The 19,084-nt window shown below is 34.5% G+C and overlaps 1 protein-coding gene across 5 annotated transcripts in view; it reads right to left on the bottom strand.

The window, feature by feature from the left end:
• Window positions 1-19,084, bottom strand: part of LOC138707648 (serine-rich adhesin for platelets-like) — a 164,890-nt gene that overhangs the window by 51,623 nt on the left and 94,183 nt on the right. For 4 of the 5 annotated variants that reach the window (XM_069837343.1, XM_069837346.1, XM_069837347.1 and 1 more), the window contains one exon: window positions 3,532-3,674. The exons of the other annotated variant lie outside the window; for it this stretch is intronic. In XM_069837343.1, coding sequence (XP_069693444.1) covers window positions 3,532-3,674 — 143 coding nt within the window. The remainder of the gene's footprint in view (window positions 1-3,531; window positions 3,675-19,084) is intronic. 5 annotated transcript variants of the gene reach the window in all.

Below are 19,084 nucleotides of genomic sequence, written 5' to 3'. Positions count from 1 at the left end.
AGAGAACCTTAGTGTGGTCAGTCGGTGTGGATTTGGGAATGTGCCACTAGAGAGTTAGAGCAATAGATCTCAACAGGTTGCAGTGCTGGGCCATAGTATCCCCCTCCGTAATTTCCATTCCAAGTGATTAGACAAGACTAATTATGGGCAATTTGTATGGAATGGAAAATAGTCTTCATTTCTATGTGTAAGATTAACTAATAATAATGATGATGATGATGATGATGATGATGATGATGATGATATGCATATGATCATTATCTGCTAAAAGAAAATGGCACAGCATACAATATTTAGGTCTATTAACGAACAAATTTTTATGTAAGATTCATTTCGTTTCATCTCTCTCATTCTATTTGTAATTAGTATACATATATTACAAACTACATTTTTCATATAAACACACATATATCACATGATTCTAGTGACCCAATTTGGAAAATACTTCATCTCAACAGTGACTATGTTAAATACTTTAGAATGCTGTAACTTTTAAACATAGTGACTTACATTATCAACTTCGTTACTGCAATTCAGAAGGTTACTTAACACGAATGAAACACCATCAAAACCAATGCATATGTTTCTAGGTACTACATGTGATGAGAACAACATGTTTCGTGGTAAATCAATCACAGTAAGCAGAATTCATTTCTTTGAATATGGAAATTCTTATACATTTAGAACAACATAAAATGAGCTCTAGCAGCCTAGCCTATATTGATATATTCATATATTAATCCCTTCAAATTAGAACATTTTTTTACTTCGACACTGTGTGTGTTATCATAGTTTTTAGATAGAAAACTATCAAAACTAAAATTATGACAAAACATATTTAACATTCTGGATGTGAAATAATCAATTAAGAACTCTTTTTGAACAAAATGAGGCATGATATTTCCCTTCTTTAACTATGTTGTTCAGGCTAATAGCTAGAGCAACCATCAAGTATAAAAAATGTCATATTAGATCTATGGTTGGTATCCTTAAAAATATTGTGGACTAACACAGACCTGAAAATGCTTATTTGAAAGTGTAATAATGCGTAATTTCAGAAAGTAAGCATAAAGCATAATCTTAAAAAAGTCATTCTTGCACTTAGTTGAGAACTGAATAAAATGAACAGTTGCTGGCTACTATTTAAATTTAGGTTTGCAGAGTCATTACATTAAACATTTTTAAAAGAATAGCCGGGTGATGTCAACTATGTAGCATAATTGAAACTTTTGCCGACTACAATGTGTACCTCAATTTGCTGTTATCCTTCGTAATGCTCAGTTTATTTGGTCATCTCCTGTCTCCTCTAATTTGAACATGCCAAAATTAACTGTTCACGCAAACCAAAGAATTAGGGAGTTTCCTCCCAGCCACTTCAAAGTCGAAAATGGAAAATTATTTTGCTGCCTACAGTCTGATAATTTTCACTCGTCTATAGTGCAGAGACATGTTCAAAGTTACATTACACAGAAAACACGAATACAACAAAACTAACCAGAATATACCAGGAACTATTGAAGAAAGAAAATCAGGAAGTATCCTCCCACGAACACCAAAAGACATGACTTCTCAGAAAAGAATGAAGGCAATGATAGAAGTGTTTGCAGGTTTGCAGTGTTTTTCGGAACGAAATGTTTCGAAAATGGATAGCAAACTACGGTTACATCTGCTCCATGTAAAACAACTATAAAAAATATCTGGTCACTTGTGAAGAAGACAATTTAAATTATATTCCGTCAAATTTAGAAGGCAAAGATGTATACTATGTGGTAATGCACGAAACAAGTAATACAAAACATCATAAAATAATAAATAAATAAATTTAATACAAAATTAACAGTATAATGAAGCATAATTATTAAAGCATAAAAGCATAACTTTCAGTAAAATAGAGCATAAATGTGGTTGCACTACATAATGGATTTTATATTACTAGACTGAATGTCAGATTCCAATGTGTTACTATCTAATGTATTCCTTAATTTCTATTTCTGTTTTATGTATATAATAGTTTCTTAATATATCTTTTTATGTAAATAAATAAATTGTTCTTGTTAAAAAAATGTCAGTACTGTAATATGAAAACGGATATTTTTGTCTCAGGTTCATTAAAGCAGTGACAATTTCTGTTTAGAAATAAATTGTTTACAGCATATAATTTTAGAATTTCAATATGAGACACTTTCTGTAACACAATTTGGACACTACAACTCTTTTCCTCTCCCCTTTTCTCTAGCCTTAACAATGAAATCCTCTTATGCAGGCAGCATACTACATTGGACATTCTGTCTCAGACAGAATGGTTTTGTCTCGGACCATCTAATGTGACAGTGATTATACACACTGTTATGAGGCTGCAGCATACTGCAGTGGGCATTCGTCCCAGTCAACCACGGACCATTCCAGATAGTCTGGAACAAAATGGTAATGTCACCTGAGACTTCGTCTGCTGGAGGACAAGATTGGACACTTCATTCTGTGAATGTATGAAGTCTGCTACCTGCTCACTCACTCATTCACTCACCTGATTTGCTCTATGTCCAGTATGGGTTATATTCAGTGGTATAATTTTATTCTTAATTGCATTTACGAGTATTTTCCTACTGAAATTAAAATGGATGTACATGCAAACAGACTTGTTATTTGTATGTACACAAGGCCCCCTTCTCGATTATACATTGAAGAAGAGTGTGAGAAAGTTGCGAAAGAAATTAATGCATTCATAAAACCATGTACATTAACTTTTGGTTCAGAGGATGAATCGGACTTCTATTTATGCGAGTTTCTTCTTCTAAGCACATAAAAATAGATCATTGCTACGATTTCATCATCGGTTTCCATCACATTGAAAATGAGAGTAGCAGTGCATGGGAAAACCAACAACATACAACATGGTGAAATTCTGTTCAATACCCTGAGACAGTCCTAGACAGACAAAGTCTTGTCGGGTATCAGACAGTCTGAGACAAAACTGTTTGGTCCAAGACAGGATGTCTGATGCAGTATGCTGGCAACCATAGTCTCTAACCAAATTTTTAATTTAGTTTAATTCAAATACAATTAACACACTTTACTTACTTTAATCAAAATAACTGATGCTAAAAATTATACACCCAACCAATTAATATGACATCTGGGACTGTCACTATTTAGAGAACTCATTTTATGTTATAATGTGCTCCTCATCAGTTCTGCAGTTTTGAAATGCTCACTCACACCAGAAAAAATACAAAATATTCAACAAAATTATATACTAATAATAACGTGCTTTCCATTTTATATACGAAATTACAAGCACAATAAAAAATTTCAGAACATACAGTATATTATTATCATTACTCAAGCACAAAATATTATTTCCATTACTGGAATTTAAGTATTTGAAAGACAGCATATTACCAAACATAAAGAAGAAATATTGTGTCACAAATTACTTGTTCCAACACCTTTGCAATAACTGCCATAGAAATGTCAATTCTAAGACAAGGGCCTACACTTTGGGGAAAGAAGTACATAATATAGCATACGCACCGGTGGACCCAATCAATCAAAGTTTCTGAAGCCTCATGAGCAGATGTTGCTATGAATGCAGTTACATGTTCCCATGCTGATAGTAGTGCATTTACTTTATCTGGATATTTCTTTTTAGGGTCATTTAATGTAGCTTCAAGACCCTGGAAAAATAATACATAATCAACTGAAAACTACTTTCATCATACAATTAGCACAACAAAAACAACCTAAAACAATATAGCAATGAAACAGACTTTCAAAGTAGCCCTCGCCCTACAATTTACAAGTACATTGAAGGTTTTGGAATTCCTACATTATCCACGTCACAAGAAGTTCTGAAGGTGAGATCTGTAAAACTTAAGTCGATTGGGCTGCAGAGCACTTTAAAATTCATACTCCATGGAATCACACTAACATTTCTATGTTCAATTTACTCGGAAGTGCTTTAGCCTTTGAAAGAATACAAAAGAAATGTTAATGACAATTATGCAACATAGCACAAGACACATACACGGCACAATGGAAGCAATCCAACATTTAAAAAGTAAGAAAATGAAATAATAATAAAAAGCACTTTGCTAGATAATCAAGCTGTCTTAATTCCGGAAAACATGTCTCCTTTTCCTTTGATAATAAAATCATTAATTATAATGAGACATTGTTCTCATGATCATCAGGCATCACATTAGTGAGATGCAGAGGTAAAGCTCCACGCATTACAGTCTTAACATTATACTGAAAATTCAAATCACACTTTAATCTTTTCATATTTAGAGAAACTTCTCTTACTTATTTGATAATTCAGGTGAAAAAATTGAAAGTGGTGGATAAAAAAAAACCTTGCTGGTGGAAGAAGCTAAATCCACGACCTTTCCTCTTCATTAACATTTCACAAGCTGACATGTTTATGAAAAAATACATATAAACTTTCTTATTAATAAAAATTAGTCTCATTTTGACATATAGCCTATTCTCAGATACAATCAAACATACCACAATTAAAGTCCGTTTGAAGTTTGCAGTGTTCAAAATGCCTTTGTAACAAAATATTTCTTTAAATTTTGCACACATTATACATAAATATGAAATCGATACCAGATTATTGTATTAGAAAGGTAAAAGTATCCACTTTACGTGCCATGAAGGTGCATGGGGGCATGGAGGTAGAGCTCCATGCTTCTGTGACCTTGGCAAAAATGAGATGGTGTGGTCAGCAATATGTTTTGGTCACCTTTAACTCTGGGAAGGACCCAATACTTAATTTTGCAGAAGGCTGAGCAGACCCAGAGGTTATTCCAGAACTTTTGACAACAGGAAAAATATCGTCACCACATGGAATCTTCCAGTTCGTGGCCAGTTGCTCTACCAACTGACCTACCTGGCCACCAAAGATTATTATAACACGTAAAACAAATAGTTTACCCAATGACACAGTTTTGAAACACATAGCAACTGCTTAGTTCTTCAGCATTATTACTACTGCTTTCTTACTTTTACTATTTTATTTACTGCAACATAAAATTGTAAATATGAAACCTTTTGTAATTGTTCTAATTTTTTAAAGGATTTAATAAAATAAAGTTCTCAGTCATTTATGATACACCACAGTTAGGAAATGCATAACGTAATCTGCATTTCTTGTCAAAACATTGTGTTACATACTTCATCTTCAATGGATAGACTGTACACCTCACTGGTTTGGGCATTTCAAGAGAAAAATTTTTCATTGACATAACAGCAGCATAAATTTTTGCATACAGAATTTCAACAAAAAGAAAAAAAAAATCACTTGTGAGAGCAGTAAACCACTCACCTCAAAAATACACATTACTGAATGAACCAGAATAAAAGAAAAAAATGTTCATGAAGGAAGCTATAAACTGGAGAAAGTAACTAATTTTAAAATACATGCAAAATACTTTCACAATACGAAAATTAGATCAAAAATAAAATGTCACATCCACAATTAAGTTTCTAATGTGACCAGCAATGAGAGTAGCATTCTACAACAAAGAAGGTTGTTTTAAGAATCTGATTATATTTGGTTTATGCATTTCTTTTTTGTATGACGACAGACAGTAAGGTAAAAACTGGGGAAATGCGAAATATATTTCATAATTTATTTCTAATTACTAACATATCAAAGAGCACTTTAGAGTTACAGATAATTACTAAAATAATTCACATTTCTATTAGGCCTGTATTTATTCCATGATGAAACTGTCGTTGTTATAATCATCATAATCAGTCTTACTATTATTGCTGCCAGGGTTGCGAGACATCCTGGATTCCCCAGGATTGTTCTGGATTTTACTAATGTGTCCTGTGTCCTGGATTGAGTTATATTTGTCCGGGGAATGTAAAAAAATAGGAAAAATACAGTTTTTTGCTCATTTCTACAAAATTATTTTTAAAAATCCTTATTCATTTTCACAAGACCCTGTCCAACCTATATTCAACATCGTCATTAATGCTGCCTGGCACCTCCTATCAGGTTGTGGTTTATTTTACGACGCTTTATCAACTTCAATGGTTATCTAGCATCTGAATGATGTGAAAGTGATAATGTCAGCAAAGTGAGTCCAAGATCCAGGGCCAAATGTTACCCAGCATTTGCTCTTAATGGATTGAGGGAGAACTTCGGAAAATACCTCAACCAGGCAATTTGTCTCAACCAGGATTTAAACCAAGCCCGCTTGTTTCAGGGTCAGGCATGCTAAACATTACTCCACAACTGTGGACCTATCAGGTTGTATATTGGAATAAAAATAATAATAATATTATAGTATGTATTAGGTATGATACAGTATCTTAATTCTTTACTCTCTTTGAAAGTTGATTTATCATTGATAGGATTTAAACACTGAATCGTTTTCTCTGTATAAATCAGGCTGTAGTATGACATTATATTATTTTTCCAGACTTCATATCAATAATTTAAATTAAATTTCATAATTTAGCAAACATGTAACAAAATTAATAGTTCAAACTCTATATAATTAGCTGAAATAGATAAAATGGATAAAATCAGATGTACTGCAAACTGAATTAATGCAAATGTGTAGTCACATTAAGGCATGCAGTATCATCCCCTGTCCTGGATTCCTGATGAGAGAATCTGGCAATCCCAATTGCTGCTATTACAAAATGTAATACTATTTAATTAGGAGTATTAATTAATCTGTGGACCTAGAAAAGGCATTTGATAGAGTGGATTGGAATAACCTGATGGGGATCCTAAAGAAAATTGGCGTGGATCGGAAAGAGAGGAGGCTGTTCAGTAACCTTTATGTGAAACAATGAGACAAAGTCAGGATAGGAGAAGAAACGTCAGAAGGAAGTGAAATAGAGGAGTATGACAAGGATGCCCTTTATCACCTACCCTGTTCAACATCTACTTGGAGAATTCAGTGAAGAACTGTTTTCAGAACATGGGAGGAGTGATAGTAGGAGGAAGAAGAATAAAGTGTATAAGATTTGCTGATATGGCATTGTTAGCAGAAGAGGAGATGATGATAAGGGATATGCTACTGGAACTAAATGATAGCTGTGAGCAGTATGGAATGAAGATAAATGCAAACAAGACGAAGACCATGGTCATAGGATGGAAAGTAAAGGTAAACTTGCGAATTCTAAATTAGGCAGTAGAGCAAGTGGACAGCTTCAAATACTTGGACTGTACTATAAGCAGTAACATGAACTACTGCCAAGAAGTCAAAAGGAGTATAGCAATGGCAAAGGAAGCTTTTAATAGAAAAAGCAGCATCTTCTGCGGACCTCTGGAAAAAAAAAAAAAAAAAAAAAAAAAACTAAGAAATAGACCAGTGAAGTACTTTGTGTGGAGTGTGGCATTGTATGGGGCAGAAACACGGACATTACGATGAAGTGAAGAGAAGCGACTAGAAGCATTTGAAATGTGTATATGGAGAAGAATGGCGATGAAGTGGACAGACAGAATATGAAACGAAGCTATGTTGGAGAGAGTGGATGAAGAAAAATTGATGCTGAAACCGATCAGGAGGAGGAACTGGAATTGGCTAGGTCATGGTTGAGAAGAAACTCCTTCTGAAGGATGCACTGTAAGGAAATGATAAACAGGAGAAGAGTTCAGGGCAGAAGAAGATATCAGATGATAGACGACATTAAGATATATGGATCATATGAGACAAAGAGAAAGAAAGAAAATAGGAAAAACTTGAGAATGCTGGGTTTGCAGTGAAAGATGTGCCCTTGGGCAGAACGCTATGAATGAATGAGGATAACGAAGGATTTAAATTTCTTTATTGTGCTTTCAAAACATACATTTCTCATCTAAGATTTTTTTACTTCTAAATTTTATTATAACTTCACTTATTTTTTAAACTACTATACTTAGCTCATGTGTGAAAGGTTCCATCACACAGCTCTAAGTGTGATTTCACAAAATATCTACCTTTTTACAAAAATCTCGCATGAAAACACATTGAATTTAATGTGTCATGATTTTCATTAGGAGAAACGTAATAAAAAATTCATCACATTAATCCTGGACTGAAATGCTAATATCAGTTAATACTAAAACATTAATCAGATGAAATATAGGAATATAGTGAGAGTAATTGAAAGCATAATGAAATCCTAATTTAACTGCTTCCTAATTCTGTAACACGTTCATTTCCTTCCCTCAAAACTTTCTTCTGTCTCTCTATGGTAAATCTTATTCAGAAATCAGATGCGAAAAGGGATTCCTATACTAGCTAACATTCAAAGTAATTAAGATTGAAGTGTGCCTACACAAGACAAAAAGACTGTGTTTTAAAAGCAAGGGGGCTCCACAGCTACAGTGCAGTAGTCCACATACCATGAAACAAGCAGCCAATAATTAATTAGGACATGTTACCTGGTTGAGATTCATATCAGAATTTATCCTTAATTGATTCAAAATAAAAATGCTGGAAACCTTCTTGGAAATTGTTCTCAGATGCATTTTGTCATCATCACTATGTTCAAAATTATATTAAGAGGCACAATGGATTCATTTTATGACCTAGGTGCATTGGAGTTCCTAAGTTGTGACTCATTTGTATGAAGCACTCAAAACCTTCCATTGATTCAAAGGAAATGAGGTTAAATTATTTCATTTCATATGTTGAATATAAATGACAAATTTGCAATTAGTTGTAAAGTAACATCTTCCAGTCTCTGACAACTTAAAGAAAAACACTTTAAGGCAGTCTCAAAATCAAAAATATGTTTCTTGTTAAGTCATGTTGTTTAGAACCACAATGAGGAGGTAAAAAAAGGTAAAGGTATCCCCGTAACATGCCATGAAGGCACTTGGGGGGCATAGAGGTAGAGCCCCATGCTTTCCATGACCTCGGCACTAGAATGAGGTGGTGTGGTCGGCACCACGCTCTGACCGCCTTTTACCCCCGGGAAAGACCCGGTACTCAATTTTATAGGAGGCTGAGTGAACCTCGGGGCCGTTCTGAAGTTTGGCAACGAGAAAAAATCCTGTCACCACCTGGGATCGAACCCCGGACCTTCCAGTCCGTAGCCAGCTGCTCTACCAACTGAGCTACTCGGCCGCCCACAATGAGGAGGTATAAAATAAAAAAAAAAATAAAATGTAAAATAAAATAAGAAAAGTGTTTACAAAAAACTTAAGAAGAATGAGTGTAAAGAAACAGAAAAAAAGTGAATTCATGGCTGTGGGTGATGTGCCATTTTATGTAACACTTGTAATTTTCTCTATGCAATAGCACACGAAAACACTTGTCAATTTAGTTAAGAGAAAATGTGACTTTGTCTATATCTTTGGTCGGAATGTGATAACTGTCGATATTAATGGACAAAATTGTTTTCACCCTGGTAATTCCTATATTTGTAGAATTCTCAGTTTTGTTTATAATATTTTAGTAGTTAGAAATCTCCCTTTATCAAGCACAAGGCACAAAAATTTTAACATTCTGCACAAACTTCACTATCTGGTTCTGCAATTTCGTCTTCTTCCAATAACAAGGCCCTTTTATTTATAGAGGTCATTTAAGACGAAGGATATGAATTCGAATCGTCTCTTCCTCACTTGACTTGCGAACTTTCTTACCACTTAACAATGATCGAAATAAATACTATACAGTTTCAAAGCTCACTGCACTTCTCAAGTGTAGCATGTACTGACATAATCACAAGTTAAGAAACTTCAAAACATTTGCACTTTTCTGCAATAGAGGCTTCAGTCGCTACTTTTCCATTGTCCGTGCAAGGGTCAGTATTACTGTCCTTATGGTTGGAAGTGAGGTGCTGTTTTGTCTGATCTTCGAAAAGAGGATGTTAAGATTTGTGTACAACTGTATGTATGCATCCTACATTATGACAGGAACTAATGTAGGTAAGAAGGGGCATTACAGACTTAAGGAGGGGAGGGAGAGAGAAAAAGAAAGAGAGATGGGGAATGAACTGATAGACGTGCGGGCGATTGAAAAGAAGGATTAATGAACAGATGTGCGTCGGGGCAGGTAGGTGGGCATGTGAACAGATAGGTGGAAAGACTGGTGGATGAACGGAAATATGAGTGGATGGATGCAAGGAGGGAAAATTGAATGGGTGCTTGGAGGTAGAGGTAAATGGGTGCATGTAGGGAAGTACTGATGTAGAGAGAGAGAGAGCGCGAGATAGAGATAGAGTCGGATGGTTGAAAGAATGGGAATGGTCGAATGGGCAGAGAAGTGGATGGGTGGAGAGAGGGTTTGGATGAGAGAGCTGCAGAATGAGGATTAGAACCTGTTTATATTCAACAGGAAAGAGAACATCCGTCAAGGTCGAATGTTTCACCTTCAAGCTGTTACCCCTAATGTTTTGCAGACCAAATGCAATTCATTAGACATGAACACTGACATTTTCAGAGTAAACAATTGAAGGAAATTAATTACTTCGTCTAATAAAAGAAAAATGTTTACTTGAAATGGGCCTATAGTTGGGCATTTTAATACATTTATCTTTTTATTATTTTGAGCTTGCCGTAATTTCATAACTATAACACAAATAAACAAATGGACACAGGTAATAGCAAAGGAAATGAGCATAATGTATGTGAAATGAAAGGCAAAAATTGAATTGCAATAAAAAAAAAAGCAAATAAGAATACACATTCTATTTATTCCATTGTACTTTAAACCCAAAATGTATAGCTAAAAAATTTAGTATCATGTATAATGAATTTTAAATACTGTAAGTAAATGCATTATTATTTCATTAAGAAATCATTTTTGAGAAGACAGAATGTTAATTTTAACAAATAATGCAATTTTTTAATTAAAAAGTATTTTAAGGTATCTGATGGATGTAGTTTTGCTCTGAATTATGTTGCTCTTGATGATATACAACTGCAATACATGGATGGCTCAATGTGGTCTGCCTTTTACACTCCAGAGCTGTCCACCCACAAAGAGAATGAAACAAATCGAATGTTCATTAAACCGAACACCAAGGCAGTCCACAAGATGAAAGAGCTTTGCATAATGTCTATAGCACCAAATGATCAGCAGTAATTAACGAACTAGACTAGAGTCCATAGAGTAGCTAGCGTGGCTTGTACAGCACTTTGGGTGGTGTCAAGACAAAACAGAGGCAGCCATATTTTAAGGGATCTCTAGTATATCATGCCATTTGATTCTACGTGTTACGAACATAATAGAGTGAATAAATGGTATAAAAATGTCTCCTGATGTTCTGCATATAACTGCACAAAGTGAATAAAGAACACAAAGAATGTAATTATATTTCAGGTAAATTTTGTTAAGTGCATAATTTTGTTGATTAGAAGCATTTGTTGGATGCGTAAACTTGCAACAAAAACCAACATAGCCTACAGGATGTACGGTAGTATTTTTCTTTCTTGTAGGTTTCCTTTGAAAAATATGGAACTGGTGAAAAAATGGGTAATAAATATGAAAGAAGATAAATGGTATCCTACAGAGCACAGCTTCTTGAGATTATGGCATTTGATGAGCCCAGATATGGCCACTGGAAACTAACCAACCATAATATTTAATATATTATGTAAGTTCTGAAAAAGATATTCACTACTGAGTGCTTTTTTAATGAACAAAATTCTGTAATATTCTTTATTTCTGCTCCTTGTGTCCTTACTGCTTAGAGAAGAGAATGAGCTATATCCTATAAAAAGTATTTCGGAGGCAACGGTAAACTAAATATATTGTTCACAGAAATTCACTTAAAACTAAATGGGGATAAAAACCCTATATTCCCATTTAAACTTAGTTAATATCTGACAGTAATGCATTAGGATGACATTTCAACATCAGCATCCAAAATTCTGCAGAACTCTTGGGTATTGTTGCTGACAGTACTCTGAACTGGAAAAAAATATTATATAGTATATTCTGAAAAAAAAAATAGATAAAGCGTGTTTTAATATGAGGAGCATCATAATAATGTTTTCTCCATTTTGTTTTTAAAGTTGAATGTGTAGCATCTTTTTCAACATTCTATGAAAGCAGAATTCAAATTTGCAATGATAACGTAACAAAATGAGTTTTCTGCCATCTTAATAATATGATATTAAAAAAGAAAGCATTGGCCGGAGCAGACAGCATCATTTTCACTCCATGAAACAAGTACTAAGATGGAGAAAACTTACTTTGAAACAATGGTCCTCATATGTTATATCTTGCTCAAATTAACAGCATACAGATAAGAAAGACTGTTTATTACATAAGTTAGTTCCATTCTATAATATCTTATAGTATAATAGTTCGGCGAACTATAGAGACTGATAAACAATTTTAAAAATCATCTGAATCACACTCGTTCATGTTGCAGGCAGTCTTGCAGGTCGCATTTAAAAAACTTAAGAATATTGCAATTTTCATCAATACATGATGGGAGGGGCATACGTTCAAATATTTTTAGAGATAATCAGGCATAGTAAAAAATTTCTCAATCTTCGAAGTTATTTCTAAACATTAAAAATCATCATGTTTTTAGATTAGTTAATACCTCCAGGCGATTTGTTTCCTCTACAAACACCTAGCTATTTACGTGGAGGTCTAAGCTTGTAGGGGTTGTCTATCATGCAGGTTTACCATGAAGGTCTTTATGGTGTTAACAGGTAATGAAATAATTTATTGTGTATCCAAACACAATCACCTTTATACATTAAAAGATGTGATTAAATTATTTATTTATTTTGTGCTGTAATATGTTTGAATTTCGAACACAGCCTACATTTTTCTCCTCACAAAGTATGGTAGACTGCAATCAAACAAAATAATTTAAACTAATGTTATCTAAATTATCAAGATAAATGATATGGCATTCACTTCTAAACTATCACCAAAGAATTAAAAAAAAATAATGATCTCTCAATTGTTAACAGACGTTAATATATTCTAAACTAATGTAGAAATATTTTTAGAAATGTTGTGTCACATTACGAAGGAAACACCACATTGTAGTCCACAATCCTCCATCTGAGGACGAAGAGATCAAGTCTTTGATACACAGCAACGAACATCAGTCAGTATTTGGAATCCCAAGATTTGGAAATCGTAGCCAATAGATCTCCTTGCAATGACTGTGGATTCTCTTGCTGTGAAATAAATATAGGATAATTCACCATCATTAAATCCTTTCATTAAGTTAAGTGAGGTTCCTGCAAGGTTAATAACCCTTAACTGACTTAGAAAGTGTGTTTATTCTGTAGTACATGTGATCGAAAAATTTACGTATAGTCTAAACTGACAGGTGTTTCATGATACGATCATTCATAAAACAAAAGACCATAAAATATGTGATATATAGAAAAAAATATTAGAGCATGGAAAAATAACTAGGACGTTTTTTTACATCCATTTTTCTTATACAAATATCAAAATATTTGCACGTATACGCCTCCCACTCTGTATACTTGCAGGAGCTCTTGTTGCATGTATAGTACCAGAAAAAAGTAATGGGCCGAGTCCTCATTCATTTATTATTTTCCATAGATCTTACACGAGCAATGAAGCAGTCCTCCTGTTTGTAGCCAACAGTTTCGCAAGACTGTCCACAAGTAGCATATATACAAATGCTCTTGACCACTGCACATGCGCAATAAGTTATATATAGATCATAGAAAATTAGGAGATTAATTTCTTTTTTCTGGAACTCTACATAATAATTTCGCGTAGTACAATAACCAGCAGCCGCATAATTATAATACTAAGCATTAAAAAATGTTAAAATTATCCTTTCACAAGGTAGCTCTACTGGAAGTGTCTACAATACATGAAAATAAAAACATACAGTAAATTATCTGATGAAACAAAACAGTTAAACAACAAACAATTTAAATCAAATGTTAAAAATATTGGCTGTTGGATAAAGCATACTACTCGGTGAATGAATATCCTGAAAATGAAAATTTTAATATATACACTGTAAATTAGTCTACACAACTGACTTCACATGGATAATATATACACTGTCTGTAAATTAGTCTACACAACTGTCTTCACATGGGTGAATGACGAAAATAAAGTACCTACCATCATTAAAAAAATTAAACTTTGTTTTCTGTTAACTATGTATCTCACTTACTATTTATTAGATCAGTGGTTCCCAAACTTTTCTTATTGCGGATCCCTTTCGACTCGAAAAAAGATTCAAGGATCTTCAAATTAAATTAAATTGATTTAATTTAGTCGCTAGATTAATATAGACATAAAGTTAATATGCCTTCATATTTATACTCTGTACGTATTTAACATCGACAATATGTCTACAACTGCATTAATTACCATGCATAATCATGACATGCAGGAGTATTTATAAACTGAATGTATTTTTTTCAGTAATTGCATGCATAATTATAATAAATTATTTCAAATTGGTAATATGAAGAATGGTGTTGTTTCCTCGTCTCACAAATTTCTTTCAAGTTAGGGGAAATTGAAGAAAGATGAATTCTCATATCTGATGTGGCAAGCAGGCAATGACGGAATTTTTATATGTTACTTAAGACTTTGTTACATAGCACACAAAGGGCATCTGGAGCAATTTCACTGCCTGTATACATAAATCCAAGAGCCAAATATGAGTCATCATATTTTCATTTTTTGGTTGATTCATCCGTTTTTAAATTACCAGTACTAGGGTGTGATACATGACAAGGTGATCGACTGGTTTCTGAATTTGTAGAACTGTAATTTTTATTGTATTTTATTAGCCATTGATCCAATGAGATGACACTGTATAATAAGAAAATTAAAATTATTCGTAATATTAAATTAATATTATGTTCAGAATCAAATACACGTGGTTATTAACACAGTTTAACATGAATACCTCACATAAGCCTGCCCGTATTGAATGAATAAAAACTGACTTCACAATTAAAGTAACAGAAGCAGAATGCATGCACAAAAATGGACGAAATTAGTTTCTTTTTAAAAATACGTGTCAAAATTTACTGCTGACTACATAACATTGACAATCAAATTTATTTTACAATTAAGACATTAAGTCTCCGAACACATTTAAACTTATTTTTACTCTGTTGGTCTCGAGAGAAAAAACTGCAAACATTCACACACACCAAGCAGATAAGAACTAACTAATAACTCACCACCCTCGCCAAGCAGACAGAAATGTTCAATAGAATTGATTATCTTAACTGAAAAAAGGAAGTAGTGTTTTTACAACAGCTCCAAGGCCAGTTCACACAAGGGTGAGATATGGTCATCTACCCTTGCCCACATACTAACTTTCACAAGTACAGTTGCATACATTACTGTGCAATCGCATCGAGAAAAACGGTAATTTTGCATGTTATTTCAAAATACATATTATCAACCGCGAATCCCCTTATATGTGTTGGCGGATCCCCAGGGATCCATGGAGCACACTTTGGGAACCACTGTATTAGATAATTCTTTTAAGCTTTCCTTTTAGGAATAGCTCAAGTGCTTACATTTAGTGTTAGCCTTAGATTAAATCTAGTACATAAGTTCTGTACTTTTTATTGTTACTAGCACGTAAGTCCACTTTTTGACGAATCACCAGTTTTTTTCCAGTTTACCTGAACTTTTTTAACGACGCTGTATTAACTACTAGAGTATTTAGCGTCGATGGGATTGGGATAGCAAGATGGTATTTGGCAAGATGAGACAGAGAATTCGTCATAGATTTTAAGTACCGGTATTACAGCATAACCAATACCTGTCTGCCAAGTTCAAGACTTGAAAATTCACTCAGAAATAGTGTAAATAAACCTATAATGCCAATAAGTCACAAACACCGAAGCTAATAAAATGTTACAGACTATGCCTTTATTCTTATTGTCAGAAATTGTTGCCACTATATTATGACTAACGCTTTCATTGTAATTTGTTATTATCCTATCCTCTTATCATTATGTATAGCTTCTCAGGAATGAGACGACGGAATATTCTAAGTCCCAGACACAAGACACTGTGCATGATCGGAAGCTCGGAACCTAGATACACAAGATAACACATAATTCAATTATTTAAATACTATTTGGTTTGTTGTTGAAACTACTTCCGAAACTTAAATGAAAAACTGCAAAAAAAATTGTAAATGTGTTGTAAAAATAGATAAATACAGTATATATAAAAATCATGCAGTAACAACAAAATTTGGGCCTTCATGGCGAGATCGATGTGCTCCGCAGAAGAGGGGTCTTCCATCTCGAACTCAATAGCTCAGTCGGCTAAAGCTCCTTCGTGTTATGTGGAAGAGAGCAAGTTCAAGCCCCATTCCCACGAGTTTCTTTATGAAACATTTTTAAATTATGGTTTATTTAACGACGCTCTTGTCGTGGTCCTTATAATTGTCGTTGTTGTCTTTGCCGTGATCATATTGGTCCTTGTTGTCTTTCTCATAGTCTTTATCGTAGTCCTGGTTCTTATCTTGATCCTTCTTGTGGTCATTGTCATTGTCCTTGTAGTGGTTCATGTCGTGATATTTATCGTGGTCATTGTCATTGTCCTTGTAGTGGTCCTTATCGTGGTCACTGTCACTGTCCTTGTATTGGTCCTTATTGTGATCCTTATTGTGGTCACTGTCATTGTAGTGGTCCATGTGATACTTTTCGTGGTCATTGGCAGTGTCCTTGCAGTGCCCCTTATCGTGGTCATTGTCCTTGTAGTTAGTTTTCCTTATTGCGATACTTATCGTGGTTAATTATTGACCTCGTAGTGGCCCTTATCATGATCCTTATCGTGGTCAGGCATTTCCCTTATAGTGGTCCTTATTGGGGTCGTCATTGTCCTTGTAGTGATTCTTATCATGATCATTTCGTGTTCATCATTGTCCTCGTAGGGTTCTTCTCGTGATCCTTATCGTGGTCACTGTCAGTGTCCTTCCAATGTTCCTTATCGTGAACATTTCGTGGTAATTTTCATTATCCTTGTAGTGGTCCTTGCTGTGATCCTTATCGTGGTCAATGCAATTGTCCTTGTGGTCTTTATCGTGATATCTGTGATCTGGCGCATATTGTGGTCCGTTTTGTGTCCTCGTCTTTGTTATGGTCCTTATCATGGTGCTTTTGTGGTTCTTATCGTAGCCCACGTGGTCATTATCGTGATTCTTGTCGTGGTGCTTGTCATTGTCCATATCGTGGTCCTTGTCTTTCTCCTTTCCGTGGCACTTATTCTCTTAGTGTTCCTTGTTTTCTGTTTGTTATGGTCCTTATCATGGTATTTGTCTTTGTAATGGTCCTTTTCGTGGTATTTGTTGTCTTTATCATGATCCTTATCGTGATCTCGGACCTTATTGTGGTCTTGGTTCTTATCTTGGCCCTTTTGTGGCCCTTGTGATCCATATCATGGTCCTTATTGTGATGCTTGTAGTTCATGTTGTTTCTTATCGTGGTTCTTATTGTGATGCTTGTCGTGGTCCATGCCTTCGTCTTTCTTCTTGTCATAGTTCTTAAAATAGTTGCTGTTGTCTTTGCCGTGGTCTTTGTCTTTCTCAGAGTCTATATCAAGGTCCTGGTTCTTTTCGTGATCTCTATCGTGGTCCTTGTGGTCTTTGCCATTGTTCTATATTTATCACTTCATAATATTCTTTTTTTCTTACGCTAAGTGACTTTTTGCCACACGGTTCCTTCCATACTTTAATAAAAGATCAAATTTCATGGGGACGTAATCAGAGACCTGTACCAGAAATTGACAGATAAATGATAATATTTTGACTGGTGTGTACTTTAGAATAGGGTGAAAATACGCACGCACTGCCAGATGTCTTCCTGTAAAGTTACATGGACAGCGAGTGAACAGTGCTATACAACGTAGACGTTTGCAAAACCAAGAGTCGTTTCATTCCTTTTTTTGGGAACTGTACATAGTTATCTTCCCACTAGTAACACTGTGAATCAGTCTTCTCTCTGAACTTTATGACTGTAGAGATATTCTTTGCCTGTCGATCAGAACACTTCTACTTTTCCTCATCTTATATTTGCACTCTAACTTTCTTAAAGTACTTCTTAAACTAGTGCTCCCCACTGAATTATGGGTGATTTCGCACATAATAGAATTTTTTGTCATTGACGTTTCTTCCCTGGTGCACTCATTGATGTTTCTTCAGCTCCATGTTATTTTTGTTCACGCAAAATCCTCTTCACTATTGTTCGAGACACCTTGTTTGCCTCTGCTAATCTCTGTACCTTTATTTCATTACTCTGCTCATTTCATCATAAAATTGAATAAATTCAGAATGATCTCTCTTCTTCATCCTCTTTTAGTAGGCCTGACATATTTTAGTCTAAAATGTTTTGGCGACACCTCTCCTACAGATCGACTTCTTCTAAGCAACTGAGCATACTTTTCTTTAGTGTCATTATTCCTCCCTTTTCTACCACAGTCTCTTTGCATGACCCACTCCTGCACAAGACCACAATCGTAAAGGCTCGCTTCCTAACTTTCCCTTTCCTCACAAGTGCCAAAAGGATTTGTGAGACTAATACCCAGGATCTTTTTTTTTTTTTATTATTATTAGCTGTAAACGAGATGTGTAACGAGAGACGAGAGATGCAGCACGAAGTATATACACGATTTATTACAAATGTGACTGATTTATGGCTGTAATTTTGTCGCTAATTTTCGCGAAAATTGACTTTCTGCGAAAATCTTCATTTTCACGATAAAAAAAACAAGAAAAAAAATTGCATTTTTGTTAAAATTTATTTTTTAAAAATATATTCGTTCTGAAGAAATTGCCTGCAAATGAATGAAAACTCCTTTGGAATTTTTTCTTTCAGTTGTTCAGTATCTTGTGGTGGAGGGCGACTGAATACTTTCATTTTCAAATGTCCCGACAAGAAATTGCAACGGCCTGGCGATCTTGCCGGCCATGGGATATCTCTGTATCTTGAAATGACGCGATTCGAAAAAAAGTGTCTGAGGCGTCTCATTGATTCTCCAGTGGTATGGCTGGTCGCTCCATCTTGCTGGAACCATATGTTCCTGTTGATCTCTGGGTGTTCGGAAATTTGAGTTATCTTTTTTTTTTTATTTTATTAGGTTATTTTACGACGCTGTATCAACATCTAGGTTATTTAGCGTCT

Source organism: Periplaneta americana, chromosome 10 (genome assembly GCF_040183065.1).
Source record: "Periplaneta americana isolate PAMFEO1 chromosome 10, P.americana_PAMFEO1_priV1, whole genome shotgun sequence".
NCBI classification, from domain to species: Eukaryota; Metazoa; Arthropoda; class Insecta; order Blattodea; family Blattidae; genus Periplaneta; species Periplaneta americana.
Note: the sequence above shows the minus strand (reverse complement) of the source record. Positions and strands in the feature narration are given on the sequence as shown.